Source organism: Cheilinus undulatus, linkage group 2, assembly GCF_018320785.1.
Source record: "Cheilinus undulatus linkage group 2, ASM1832078v1, whole genome shotgun sequence".
Classification (NCBI taxonomy): Eukaryota; Metazoa; Chordata; class Actinopteri; order Labriformes; family Labridae; genus Cheilinus; species Cheilinus undulatus.
Window position 1 is genome coordinate 41,677,592 of NC_054866.1, and position 15,078 is coordinate 41,692,669.

The window sequence follows — 15,078 nt, forward strand, 5'->3', positions numbered from 1 at the left end:
CACAAGCTAAAATGTGTTCGTTTTATAAAGCTGTTCTCCAAACTTCTACTATTCATGAAACTTTCCGTTTCGACAAGGTACAATATGAAGAAGGTAAAGATGAACAGTACGAAAACACTTCTTGTTTATGCTTTTCAAAGTAAAAGCCTGCTTTAGCATTTCTTTGTAGAAACTCCCTTCATTTGTACATAATGCTTTTATTTTGAAATGCTCCTGGCACAGTTCTGCTATACACTGAATCAAGTCACTTGTAGGGGGGTTTATTGAGGCAAAACTTATGAAGAATGTCAGGGTTTTGACAGCAGGGAGACAAAGCCAACACGCAGCAAACTCACCTGGTATTAAAGTGGTGACAGTGCAAACATGCTGCCAGATGATGTCACATTACTAGTGTGACAAAAATACAGGTATCTTGTGAGTTTTCTTGTTCAGTGTACATATGAGAGAGGAAACAAATAAGGAGATGGAAAACATGGCTAGTGAATAATTATATTTTTTATTTTTTTTACACTGAGAAAGACTTGGATTTGGAAACTCACCTGTGATATATTCAGATGTTGGAAAGTAATATTTGATAAAATATATCTTCATCTCCAGCTGTTTATCTCACTCTGGACTCTAGACCAGGTAAAAATAATTGCTCCAGAGCAATTGTTCTCACCTGGTTGGGCTCCAAAGGTAGGTCGCAGAGCCACCGTCAGTGGGCTGCACATGTGTGCCCATGAATAAAAGATTTAAAAGATCAGTGAAGTTCTCTTCAAATGTGTTTTTTCCTTCTTCCTTCTATCAAATGCTGTACCATCTGAGGTCCAGACTGCACTATTTCTTATTAAATATGTGACTGGTTGACAAATATCAAAAATTTGGGATGTGATTTGAAGGAGTTGGTGGTGGGCCCTAATGTCAGACCAGTTGAGAGCCCCTGCTCTCGAGTACACATGATATGACTGTAGGTTTTACTCAGAGACCTGCACTCACTTGATGCTGCCCAGCAGCATAGAGCTTGCAGTCATTTCAATCTGTAGTACCATTTTTGAGGAGGTGTGGGCTACACGTGTATGTTCTACATGGATTATGCAAAGCTACAGCATATCCTACAGCATCGATTTAATGCAGGATTGTGACACAGCTTCATATAGTCTATTTAGTGGTATAATAAATGTTAGATATGTTGAAATTTACTTTAATAACCTCTTAAATGGACAGTAAAAAATACCATTTTAGTAAGTCACATAAACTTGTCACCAATAAAGCTGGTTTTCAGAATGAGATTATTGCAAGTATCAAAACTGACATCTCAGTAAGACACAGAGGTTGAAGCAGAGCCTAAGTGGAAGAGATTGCATGTTAACAGAGCTGCCTCCACTTTGTGTTGACGGGAAAATGATAGATTTCATCTGGTTTACACAGAGCCTTTAATTTCAGCTCTGAGTAATGACTTGGCTCATGCCCTCTCACTCCTATCATCTGAGTTCTGTTGTGTATATACTGGCCACTGATCTTAGGTACTCGGTCTGGGTCACAGCATCAGTCTCATAACCTGAGTCTGCTTTGACATCCAAGCTGAGTGCATCATCACAGGCTGTCTGATTCACGCAGCCCCGCCCATACGTATGTGTAATTACCTAGAATACCGCATGGCTTAAGTTTCAGCCCCATGAGCGGTGCGAGGCAGGCCTCTGAGCGGACGACAGGCGCTCGTCCAGTTTCAGCCCAGTTTCATCAGCAGCAGGAGTCTGGCCTCCAGAAATATGAGAGTGATGCAATGACTTCTCATGACAGGTGGGGTTGGATCCTTAGAAATAACGCTACTTAGAAACTTTGTTGTCATGCATTAATTCTAATGTGGGAGAAAGTTCAAAAGACTCCTAACAAATGCATTTCAAGAGAAAAAGTTGAGATTTCACTGCTTGAACTTTCCTGCTGTTTGATCAAAAGTTTAGTGGGGTAAAACAAGTGAGCCTGTAGTCTTTTTGATGTTTCTCTTACATCATGGTTTCATTTGTTAACTCCCATTAAGCTTTAAACATAGATGACAATATGAAAACATTCGAGTAATACGAAACCCTGCTGCACACAAAGAAATTTCTCAACTTTGCTTTTTCTAATCAAGCTGTTCTTTAGTTTTATATAATTTGAGGAACAGACATTGAAGCTAATTGGAAAGAATGGTGAAATGGACCTGAAGCAGCAAAACAAAGACAAGTGAGGCGAACAACAGAGATGTTATGATTTAAGATTAGCATCATAAGCATGCAGCAAAGATTCATATCTGATACTAGAGCTGGACTTTGGTGTGGCCAGTGTTAAATGATGAATGACTGAGAAACACAATGTGAATGAGAACTTTTGGCAAAGAAGAGGAATGAACACAAACAAAAAAAAAAAAAAGCAGGACTGAAAGAAGTCTGGCTCCATGAAGGTTAGCTGCAAATTACAACAAGTAAATCTACGGATTGACTGAGGCTGATCTTTGATTTCAATGATTAGTCTAGCTTATTTATCATTTCCAGTGTGTTTGAATCAGACTGAAAATACTGGACGAAGCCTGAGTGACGTCAGCCGTTTGGCTACTAAAAGAAGCTTCTGGTGGCCACCATATTGAAAACACGGACTCCAACTACTATTGGATCAACTGAAAAGCAAACAAAGAGGTTGAGCTGAGGTGGGTCTTTACAGCTGTTTAAGGGTGCGCGGCGGTTGCTAACTGGCTGCATCACACCTTTCATTTTAGTTTCAAGGTTAACAAGTCAGGGCTTTCAGACTGCGTGGGCAGACTGCACGTCTCTGACAGTTTCTCTCGCAGACAGTTCATGTGAGACACTGTATCTGTCAGAGCAAAATACATGCTAAAAACTTTCGGAATAAAACTAGAAACTTCTGTTAAAGATTAAGGAACGGGTTAGGATACCAAAATTTAAAAGGTATAAACCTGACCTGCAAAACATAATTACGAAATGTCTAATGAAGTCGAGCTAACTGTCTGCTCACAGGAAAAAGCCCGTCCTCCATGAAAACATTCCAACACAGCACACTATCCTACATAGCAATGTAGCTAAAGCTAGGTTCACAAAGCAGCTATGTGAGCTATATAGCTATTTTACGTAGCTACCTTAGCTTTAGTTATATTTGCTAAAGCTCTCATTGCTAAAGCTAACCTTGCTACATTGGTTAATACAGAAACATTAACAACGTAGCTAGTGTTTCTATGTTAGCTTTAGCTAAAGCTAATGAAGCTAGAAAGCCTCCGTTCGTGTAACTACTTCCTAAACAAGTTTATAATTTAATCCCGGACTAGAACTCTGATATTTTCTCTGTTTTATTTAAAAAATGTTTTATAGTAATGTTTGCCAATCACAGCTCTTTCTCTCAACATTGTGGTCCACTTAAATATGACGTACCTTTCACTAATCCATGCTTAAATTAATAATGATGCACCACGCTGCTGCTGCTGGCAAAGCTTAATCAACTCCACCCTGGGCTCCTCCTTTATCAGTGTTTCCCCTACCATTTCTATTATGTATTTAAGCTCGTAAATAAACCTCGTCCACACACAGATTACGACAGAAACTCTTCAACCTTTATAAATGTAGGAGGATTGACAAAAGATCACACAGGCATATAGACAACAGGAGGAGACAGAGACATGCATGCGTGTGGATAATAATAGTAAAGAGAGAGAAAATGAGTAGTGGAGGTCAGTGAGGACAATCATCATAAAGAATTCTACCAAAATACATAATCTTACCTATTATAAATATGTTAGATGTTACAATAAACTGTTTGCTAAATAATTTTTTGGTTATTTATTTGTTAAATCTTTCAGATGTCAGACTCATTTGAATGTGGGGAGGCCTTTTAGACAGCAGAGGTAAAATTTACACTTAATAATGGTCTGATACAGTCCTCAAGTTACTTCTGAGTTGGCAGGAAGGCAAAAAAGTTCATTTCCAACCCTGTCATTCATACATGCATAAATAAATAATCAAAGAATCACATGAACACCATGATTCCTTTAAGTGTTTGTGTCGGTGCCCTCCCCCCTTTTTGAGGAGTCAAAGAGGCACAGAATCATCTTCACTCTTTTTTCTCTTTGCAGTACAAAACTAATTTATTTGCCACATTCTAGGAATTTTCAGTGGGTGCAAATAAAATGCATAGAACTCACTGAGTCCTGAGTAGACACCGAGTCCAATTCAGTATGCACTATGTTTTTTGTCGGATTATGAACCGAAAAACGCATCCAAAAACAACTGATACAGTTCGCAAAGACCTGAAGCCTCCTGACAAACAGCCATAACATGCTTTCAGTCATATCAGCCACAACCATTAATTATATATAACATGTAACCGTCTTAAAACCAAAATAGACGAGTTATAAATAGTCCCTCCTTTAGTGTAACACCATGAAGACATGAACTATTCTAACCAAAACTGTTTTACCCAGGCTGGAAGTATATTTATTTCTGCTGTCAAAATGGGCATTTTAACATGGGTGTATATGTAGTTACTGGTGCTTCTATGCCCAGCCTCCAGTGGACGCTCGAGTAACTGCATTTGTTTTGCACTTCTGTAGTGGCTTCACTTTTCATACATGAAGGTTGCTGCTTGGTTTGAATACAGTCTTGTCTGTTCCCTTAGTCTGTAAGCACAAGTTTTGTGGCTGCTTTCTGAGGAATCTGTAAAACCATTAATTAAAAATGACAATTTTATTATGATTGTTACATCATATAGGACTATCAGCTTTCAAATAACACTTAATGGCTACCATTAGATGTCTCATTTGAGAAATGTTTTCCTAAGTTTAGGAAATTCTGGGAGTGATCGGGGCTGTTTAAGGCCCTGGAGACAAAAAAGACTTCTGAGTTCATATAAGGTTACAGCATAGTGCTCGTGACTTTATGTCTAAATCAACAAAACATCAGCGTTCAGAGGAGTCCATTTCACAAACCCTCCGGGCAGATTACCACGCATATGCATTTGTTTTGCAAACCTCCCTCTACTGGCCCCATGTAAGCGGCACTTTTTAATCTGTCTTTGACGATTTTTCCATGTGATCTAAACCATACATTGCTGGATATATCTAGACTGCACAATATAACAATCCCATATGATTTATATCCATACAGTTTTATCAGAGGGGTTCATAGAGATGAGACAGAGGAGGCAGTGTATTCTCATAAGTACTTTATTGAGGCACTTTAGCTCAAAACTTTTCTCTGGAGTCTAAAATTAGTGCGAACATTTGGAAGAATCTTCTCTTTTATGGCACCATTAAATGCACAGCTTGGACAAACATGAAATAAGTGGCAGATAATACTTTTCAGTACAAAAGAATGCAAACAACAAGGTACCTTCATTTTGTCACATAGGTAGTGCTTATGTCCATTTGGCCATGGTCAAAATAGCATCCTTGTACAGATGGAGATGAAATTATTAGTCCCCTATGAAGAGTTCTTTTTTCCCCAAGTATTTCCCCAAATGCTGTTAAATAAAGCAAGGAATTTTTTAAACAGCTCTTCCAAACATCCTAGTTTTATTTTTAATGCTAACATCTTTTTACTTTGGACACAGACACAAAATTATTTCACAAAAATAACAAAAACTACCAGGGTCAAAATTATTAGCCCCCTTTAGAACTGACTTATATGTTGAGCCATTACCCAAACTACTGTTGTTCAGTGATGTGCTTTAACTTTGTAATGCTCAAATGATGTAAAATCAGGGTCAAACTGAGGGTTATCTTCCAATTTACACCCAATATAAAGACTTCGGTAAGGGTTTGAGTTGTCAAGGGGAAAGCATCATGGCAAAAACTAGATGAATCAGTTCAAGCTTGATAAAAAGAGTTACTGATGCTCACAAAGCAGGAAAAGGGTTTACAACGTTATCTCGTAACAATTTCCAAGTGTCTAGAGCCACACAGTACAAAACAAGCCTGGCAGAGGTAGGAAGAGAAAGCTTTCAAAGACCGTGGAAAGAAAACTAGTGAGAGATGTGGCTAAAGACCCCAGAGTGACTGACAAGACATTAGGGAAGGACTTAACAAAATCAGGAATTGTAGTCTCAAAGAAAACCATCACTAGAGCCCTGCACAGGGAATGGACTGAGGGGTTGCAGACCAAGAAAGAACTTCTGCAGTAGAGACCCCTTTAAGTCAGACTGAAGTATGCTAAGGACAACCTGGAGAAAGATTATCCATACTGGAAGCCAGTCCTTTTGTTAGATGATACCAAACTAGAGCTCTTTGGCCATAGAGACATTGCTTATGTTTGGAGGAAGAAGAGAGACAGCAGTGGGAGTATTACTCCGTGGGGATGCTTCGGTGGGTCTGGAATTGAGAATCTTGTTAAGGTTGAAGGAAGCATGAAGAAAGAAGGATATGGGAAGATTATTTAGAAAGAACCTCAGGCAGTCAACAGCAGAACTGGGTGTGGGATGTCGCTTTGTCTTCCAACATGACAATGACCCAAATCCAATGAAAATCAAATCTGGAGGATCTTGAGAGATTGGCCAACGAAGAATGGGCTGGGGCTCCTCAGTTCCTCAAAACTACGTCAACAGACTGTAGGCTCTTATCCAGCAAAAAGGAGACACTATTGATTATTTGAATTAGAGGGGGCAATAATTCAGGCCCTGGTAGTTTTTGGCTCATATGAAATAATTGTGTTTTGTTTGCAAAGTAAAATAATGTAAGCATCCAAAATAAAACTAGGATGTCAGGAAAACTGCGTTAAAGATTACTTGCTCTGTTTAGCAGAACTTCAGAAATACTTTAAAAAATGAACTTTTCTTAGGTGCTCATAATTTCATCCTCATTTGTAAATAATTTACTAAGCCCTTCAGCTCCTATAGTCTACCTGTAATAAATAAAAAAATCTTTAATATGTTAGTGTTGCTTTAGACAGGATTATTAGGGCTCTAGAACTGGACAGAAAACATCCATCCATTTTCTTCTGCCTAACAGGACGGTTGTGGTGGCAGCAGGCTAAGCAAGTCCACCCAGACATTCCTCTTCCCAGCAACCTTTTCCAGTTCATCCTGGAGGATTCTGAGGTGTTTCCATGCCAGATGGGATATATAATCCCTCCAGCGAGTCCTGGGTCTATCCCAGGGTCTCATTCCAGTTGGAGGAGCCTGGAAGTCCTCCACAGGGAGGTGACCAGGAAGCAGATGCCCATGGCACCTAAACTGGCTCCTTTAGAGGTGAAGGAGCAGGGCCTTTACTTTGAGATCCCGGATGTCTAAGCTCCTTACCCTATCTCTAAGGACAGCCACAGCCAGGAGATGAATCTGATTTCGGATGCTTGAACTCACAATCTTATTCTTTCGGTCATTACCTAGAGTTCATGACCATAGGTGAGGGTTGGAACGAAGATTGACGGGTAAATTGATAATTTTGCCATCCAGCTCAGCTCCCTCTACTACGATAGTACAGTATGTCTGCAATACTGCAGATGCTGCAAATAATTAAAGGGGGTAAATCTACATTCAGACCATGTAACTATTAATGCAAATGTAGACACTTCATCTTGTAAAGGCAACAAATACACATTCATGAATGTTGTAAAGACATAGGCATCTGTGTAAAAGCATCTTTATGAACTATGGCTGAACATGAACATGACAAATTTATTGTCACTAGAATGGAAACATTCTCTTGTTTGTGAACATTCATAAAAATACACCTTTTTCTTTTATATAGAACATTTGATATTGTTACGTTTAATCAATACAGGCTTTTTTAGAGCTATAACAAAGAAGGAGACAAATGTGGTCATTCATTACAGTTTTTTGTACTGCTGGGCAATAAATCTAGACAAAAATAAGAGAAAAAGCTACAGCAGGTCATGTTAGTGCTGATTTAAAGCCTTAATGTTTCTAGAACATTTTACTAAGGAGCTTTAGATGAGTAGACAAATGGCCAACACCTGCTTGCATTCTCGGGAATGATTAAGCTGCTGGTAGGGCAAACAGTTTTACATTTATCACATTGCTGTTCAGCGCTCTGCCTCACGTGTTTTATTTTCAAAACCAAAGCTATAAGGCTCGCTGTGAGGAGTTAAAGCCAGGGCACCTCAAGGACACGATCACTGGATGTCAGATTCAATCTTCCTTTAAAGAGAAAGCGGGGACGTTTGTTGAGGACTTAAACAACTTTGTGTCATCTCACATTCATGATCACCTTTTGATGTGAGATCAAACACGGGACTGTAGAAAATCAGATCCCACAGTACTCTATTCTGACTGATGTTTCATTTGTTCAAGCAAGGGCATCTCTTTCTCTATAAATATTTACAATTCATAAAGCATTAATGATGAGCTTCATTTCAAACCACAGAGGTTAAGAATTACAAGAGATTAAATCAACTTACAGTACAGTAAAACAAGTATACAGTACAATGAACAAATATACAAATATAAAATATATTCTGAGGTTTTAGCAACCTTTGACACTTTAATGCCATTTCTTGTCAGAAACCACTAAAAGTATAAAAATATAGACAATGCTTTTGTACAAAATATTGACATCATGTATGAATCTCTGTTTAAATGTGCAAATTAACACTGATCAACAGAATAACAAGGAGTTATATAAGCATACACTCACTCTCACTACCACACACACAAACACACATTCACTTACACAAAAGGCTTAGTCCATTTTGGCCATCCATGTAGTTCATTTTTCCTTCAGTGAGCACCAGAGCTTCTGCTATTTGGACTTTAAATGTAACCTTGTTTACTCATTCTCTCACACAGAAAAAGGAAAAGAGAATGGCACTGACTCATTTCAGTCTGCAGCCTCTGTGGTCATACAGTAGAAGAAGTCTGGGAAAGCAATGATTCAGTTTTGTGTCACTCTTAAGAATTTAAATCCTCAGCTCTGCTTCCTCGCTGTGCTCCAAATGGTGCTCACTTGTGCTGATCATTGATGCTGAGGGGCCCTGGGAGACATTGAAGGGTGTGATGGCGGGAGATCGTGCTGCCAATGGGGACAGAGAGGGTGAGAAACTTGGAGACATGGCGACTGAGGAGATGGATCCCTCAGCGCTGAGAGGGGATCTCCGAAAAGAAGCCAAGCTAGGGTAAGTCCTCCCTACTGCAGGCTTTGGAGGTACAGTTTTAGCCCCAGGGTGGGCCACAGAGGTTATAAGAGGAGGCGGGTCGATTCTTGACTCAGCCTTTATTTTGTGATGAAACGACCTGCGAGGATTGGGAGGAGCAGTTTCATCTTTTAAACGTGCTATTTCAGTAAAAACGTTAGCTAAAGGTTGGAACTGGGGGCACCAGTTCAGCAGATAGTCCCAGTTATAGCTACCCCTCAGCTCCTCGTCGCTCGCCACGATAGCTGTCAGAGAACCGTCCACAGCTGGCTTTCCATCCTCTGGGAAAGTATAATCCTTAGGGTGGGAGATGCTAAGTCCTCGTCCCACACCTACGTACCCGCCCCCTTCATCCCTGTAGACTGGCACCTGGCCAGCCAGTAAAGTACTACTCACACTGCCCAGTTTTTTCCCTCTGAACCAGTCTAGGGATGGCTCACAGGACACGTCTGACAGCTGGTCTGCATCCTGCTGGATCCCAGAGTCAGGACCTCGGGCAGAGATGCGCTCCTGCATGGAGGAGGAGATACTTGACACTCGAGGGTATTCATTAATCATTCTGATCTCATCGTCTTCTGCTGCTTCTGCCTCTGCTGAGCCACGCCCGCTGGAGTGAGAGGGATCCAGTGACCCTCCACGAGTGTACGGACCCCCACTGGTGCTGCTCTGATCAGCTACGTATCCAGGAAGGGCCTGATGATAAATCATCTCACTGGCTGCTATTTTACTTTCTTCAAACTTGTGCAGCATGGTGCCTGACGCTGCTGTTCGTCCACATCCTTTCTGGTCCTTCGCCTGTCGTCTTAATTTAACAAAAAACAGTGCCACAGCAATTATTATGAGTATGACTATTGTCCCGAGAGAAACTGCAATGACACTGATAAGCAGCATGTTCATATCTGTGGAGAGGCCAAAAGACGTATGGGTCACATCGACAGTAACTTTAGCTACTGCAGTGCGGGACGTCTCTAAAGGACTCTGAGCGGTCACTTCCAGGGTCATGAGACGAAGCTCTCTTTTTGAGCGGCTGGTGTGTCTACTGTAGCTATCCATCTTTAAGGAAATAGCTCCTGTTGATTTATTGACTTCAAAATAAGGCGAGATGTCTGAGAGAGAGTAGAGGACAATTCCATCCACGCCTCCGTCCTCATCTCTGGCTTGTACTTTGCCGATGATCTGACCTTTCTTTGCTCCTTCAGGCACTTCGAATGAGAACTGTGGGGAGGTGAAAACAGGATCATATTCATCCTCTCCTGTAACATAAATCTCCACTGTTACAGTAGCAGAATAGTTTCCAGCATCCATGGCAACAGCCACAAAGTTGAAGGAGTTGACTTTTTCAAAGTCAAAAGTTGTGCAAGTCCGTATTTCTCCAGTCGTTTGGTTGATGACAAAGGCCTCTTTTCCCTCCTTAGAGTTGTCTAGCATGTAATACCTTAACTGTCCGTAAACACCTCTGTCGTGGTCGATGGCGTGCAACATGGTGACTAAGGCATTCTTGGGTTGGTTTTCCCTGATGCTGGCTGTTAATAGTTTGAGGGGAAAGAAAGGCCGGTTATCGTTGATGTCCTTCACTTCAATACTGACTGGAGCCAAAGCGTAGTGCCCTTGACCATCAGTCGCCTGAACAACGATCATATGGGACGACTGTTTTTCACTGTTTAGAGGTCTCTGCAGCCTTAATGCTCCAGTCCACTGATCCACAAGGAACAGGTCTGTTTCATCCCCTGAGCTTATGGAATACTGCACCTCTCCATTCGGAGCAGAGTCTGGATCTGTAGCAGACAGATGCAGGATCTCTGTCCCCGCCGCTGCACCCTCGCTCAGCACTACGCTGTACTCCGTCCGGCTGAAAGCTGGAGGGTTGTCATTGGCATCCATTACACTGATTAGGATAGGCACGCTGGAGCTATGCTGAGGGATTCCGCGATCTGATACCACAACAGTCAGGTTATAACTTGGCACGGCTTCAAAGTCCAGATGCTCCACCAGGATCAGGCTGCCGACAGTCTGGAAGCCCTGCCCCTCCAAGAAGCGCACGCTGCTCTCAATCTGGAAGGCATTACCAGAGTTGCCACTGGCAATGGCAAAATCAAAACCACAGTTATCCCGGGACAAGTCTCCATCCACAGCTTCTAAGGTCAGAACAGTTGATCCAGGAAGTCCGTCTTCAGACACCGTGGCTCTGTATTCGGATTGGTGGAAGATGGGGGCGTTGTCGTTGACATCAGACACTTGTACTTGGACAGTGGCAATGGATGAAAGTGGAGGAGTGCCTTGATCCCGCGCCTCAATTAGCACCAGGATGGAGGGATTCTCAAAATCAAACTCAGTTTTTTGGCTGGTGAACAAAGTGCCTGTGAATTAAGAAAGCAATGTTAAATAAGAATACCATCTTTTTGTTTGTCAAAGAATTAATATTGAGAAGGATACTCGAGGCCAAAGCATTGAAGTGCAGTAGAAGACCTTAGGGCCAAAAGAGCCGTCTTCTACAACAGCAACTTTAAGATGTTATCACAGCCACAGCATCTGAGGCAAGATTAAATCTGCCTTTTAATGACTTTAATGAACAAAAATATTAAAGATTTTGCAAGGCCTGCTGCAAAGATGTCCAAGCCCTAAGGTGATCTGAGTAGAGTCATTAAGGGATAACATTTATGTAAAGGGTAATTACAGGCAGTTCTGGTTGAAAAAAAACAAATGTTGCACTCAGTAATCTCACCATTGCTTGGGTCAATGTAGAAGGCTCCTTTTGTTGATGACATTACTCTGTAGGTAATCCTCCCGTTATCCCCAAAGTCAGAGTCAGTGGCTGTTACGGTGACGACAGCGCTGCCTGCTGGGAGGTGCTCTGATACAGTCACCTGATGAGAAACAAACAAAATAGACACGTGTCAACAGATAATGAAACAGTTTCATCATATTTATACTGTAAAACAGGGTTTATACAGAAAATATGACATTAAATTACATTCTTTTTCAAGCATTTCATACACTTTATGACCAGATTGCATCTTTCATTTCTGACCTGTTATGTTAGTGGTTTTGTATATATTTTGTACTGGTTTTGAATTAAAATCTGATGACACAGGTATTCAGACCCTTTGCAAAAACACTTGAAATCTAGCTTGGGTTCCTTACATTTCTCTTGATCTTTGCTGAGGTGTTCCTACACCTTGATTGGAGTCCACCTGTGTTAGATTTAATTGACTGGGCTGAATGCAAGCCTTTCCTCGGTGCAAAACACATGAAAGCCCGCTTGAAGTTTACAAAAAACCTCAGATGAAAGTCAAGCAAGCTGGGCAACCAGCTCTTGGAAGGGTCCTGATTGTGCCAAACTTTTTCCATTTGAGTATTATAGAGGCCACTGTGCTCTTGCGAACCTTCAGTGCAACAGATTTTTTTGTATCCTTTCTCAGATCTGGGTTTTGCAACAATCCTGTCTCTGAGCTCTGCAGGCAGTTCCTCTCACCTCATGGATTGTTTTTTTTTTTTTTTGCTCTGATATTCACTGTCAGCTGTGAGGCCTTCTATAGAGAAGTGTGTGCCTTTAAAAAAATATGTCCAATCCTTTAATTTATGACAGGTTGACTCCAATTGAGATGCAAAAAAATCTCAGCAAAGATCAAGAGAAATGGGAAGAATCTGAGCTAAATTTCAAGTGTTTTTGCAAAGGGTCTGAATACTTCTGTCAGTGGGATATTTCAGTTTTTTATTTTAAATGTATTTGCACAAATTTCTTAAATTCTGTTGATACTTTGTCACGATGGGATACTGAGTATAGATCAATGACAATAAAAATGAATTTTTCGACTGAAGCATAAGGCTGTGACATAACAAACTTGAAATAAATAAATAAAATAAATAATAGGGTCTGAATACTTTCTGAATGCACAGCAAATTTCCTCAAAAACCTTCCAGGTACAGTGGTTCTCCTCCAATCACTTTGCACAACACTTGCATTGATCCATCATTTACAGGCACACATCACTTGCTATTGACACAGCAGAGCTTTGAGGATGCACTGACAGCTCAGCGAGCCAGAACACAAGCATGATGAGCAACGCCAGATCTGGCAGAGTTCCAAAAGAATCTCATGAGTGATTAAAATGAAATATAAAAACAAATGTAGACAAACTACCTTGCATACACCCTCTCAAAATAAGTGACTATAATGGTGTAAAGACAAGTGTTTGAAGGTAGGTTTACCTGATACAAGTCTTGAGTAAAGATGGGGGCATTATCGTTCACATCCTCTACCAGAATGGTGAGGTTAGCCTCACTCTGATGTTTGGAGTCTGATGATCTCACAGTCAAAGTGTACCAAGTCCTCTCCTCATAGTCCAGAGGGCCAGTCAGAGACACCCCGCCTCCAAAACGATGAATCCCAAACATGCCCTGGCTGTTGCTCTCCAGGTGTAGAGTATAAGAAAGGGCTGGCCCAGAGTCCACATCATTTCCTGTCACCTGTGTGATCACTGTGCCGACCAGAGTATCTGTGGGTGTAAATAAGGTAGGGAAGCAGAGGAAGAGGAGCAAACATTTAGGTTTCCGCTTACAAAAGCACAACATAAAGGAAGTTCAAAAAGTTTAAGATAAACTTTTGTTGCTTTATAAAGAAATATCCTGTTGAGGAAGGCCTTGATCCCTCAGACAGGAAATGAACAGAGGAACTTGGCAGTAGCTTTTTTTATATAACAGGGTTAGACTTTTCTCACTGAGCCGCACTGAGCTAGCTGCAGGAAAGAGTGATAGCTGGCTTTAAGATAAGATCAATGGACTTACTTCCACTGTGAAGCTGACTTACCCTCAGGCACTCTGATCTCTCGGGGTAGAGGAATCATGGGACTGTTGTCGTTGAGGTCAATGATGATGACAGTCAGAGTTGCAGAGCCAGCAAGCCGCGGGGTTCCCCGGTCTGTTGCCGTAACAACAAGCCTGGTACCACAAAATGAAAGTCAGCGGCTGAACTTTGAACTTATGTGAGCCGGGTTACACAATGTTACAACCACAAGGTTGGAGAACATAGTTTTAACAAAGAAAAAAATAAGGTTAAAAAGTTTGTTTTGGTTATTTTCTTCTCAATACACGTGTATAAGTGCATCTAAAAAATTTGCTGTGATTCACTTTTTTGCTGTGATTTAATATATTTTAGTTTCATCTCATAAAGAGTAAAATATTTGAAAACATTTTTTTTTTTATCTTGATGACCTTGGATTCTGTATCTCTCTGATCCCTCCCCAGACTCTGGCCTTGATTTTCAAATGAAATTAAACATTTACTTTCATCTCAAAATAGGACTTTGGGCTACTGAGCAGCGGTCCAGTTCTGTTTCTCTTTAGCCCAAGTGAGAAGCTTAAAATTTTGTCTGTGGTTCAGGACTGGCCCAACACTAGGAGCATGACACTTGTAGCCCATTTCCTGGATCCATCTGTGTGTGGTGGCTCTGGATCCACTGACTCCAGCCTCAGTCAGCTCCTTAATAAGCTTCCCTAAGTTCTTGAATCTGCTTTGTTTGACAATCCTCTGAAGGCTGAACTCATCTTTGTTGCTTGTGGACCTTTACTTAGTACGCTCTGGTCAACTTTTCATGAAGATGCTTTGATACAGCCTCTGGGTACAGCCTGCCCTTTTAGTATGGACCTTCTGTGGCTCACCCTCCTTCTGGAGGATGACAGTGATTGCCTTCTGGACAATAGTCAAGTCAGCAGTCTTCCCCATGATTGTGGATGGGTGTACTGAACTAGAGTGAGCCAAACAACTGACCAGAAGCTGGACTTTTCCACAGTATTCTAATGTTGTGAGAAATTGGATTTTTGATTGATTTTTGTAAGCTGTAAGCTGTGATCATCAAGATTCAACCCTCTGAGCCCTAACCATTGTATTTTTCCTGGACTTTATGTCTTATAAAGTTTGTAAAACATCAACCTTGTGGTACACAGTCAAGCTCTAAACATCCTTTTTCCCTGAC

General features: G+C 41.1%; 1 protein-coding gene across 1 annotated transcript in view; it reads right to left on the reverse strand.

Annotated features, from left to right (window-relative positions):
- Nucleotides 1-5,228: 5,228 nt before the first annotated feature.
- Nucleotides 5,229-15,078, reverse strand: part of LOC121523478 (protocadherin-16-like) — a 134,565-nt gene continuing 124,715 nt past the window's right edge. The window contains exons 18-21 of the mRNA XM_041808390.1: nt 13,915-14,045; nt 13,317-13,603; nt 11,830-11,971; nt 5,229-11,464 (exon numbers count right to left, since the gene is read on the reverse strand). Of these exons, the coding sequence (XP_041664324.1) occupies nt 8,874-11,464; nt 11,830-11,971; nt 13,317-13,603; nt 13,915-14,045 (3,151 nt within the window). The 3' untranslated portion in view covers nt 5,229-8,873. The remainder of the gene's footprint in view (nt 11,465-11,829; nt 11,972-13,316; nt 13,604-13,914; nt 14,046-15,078) is intronic.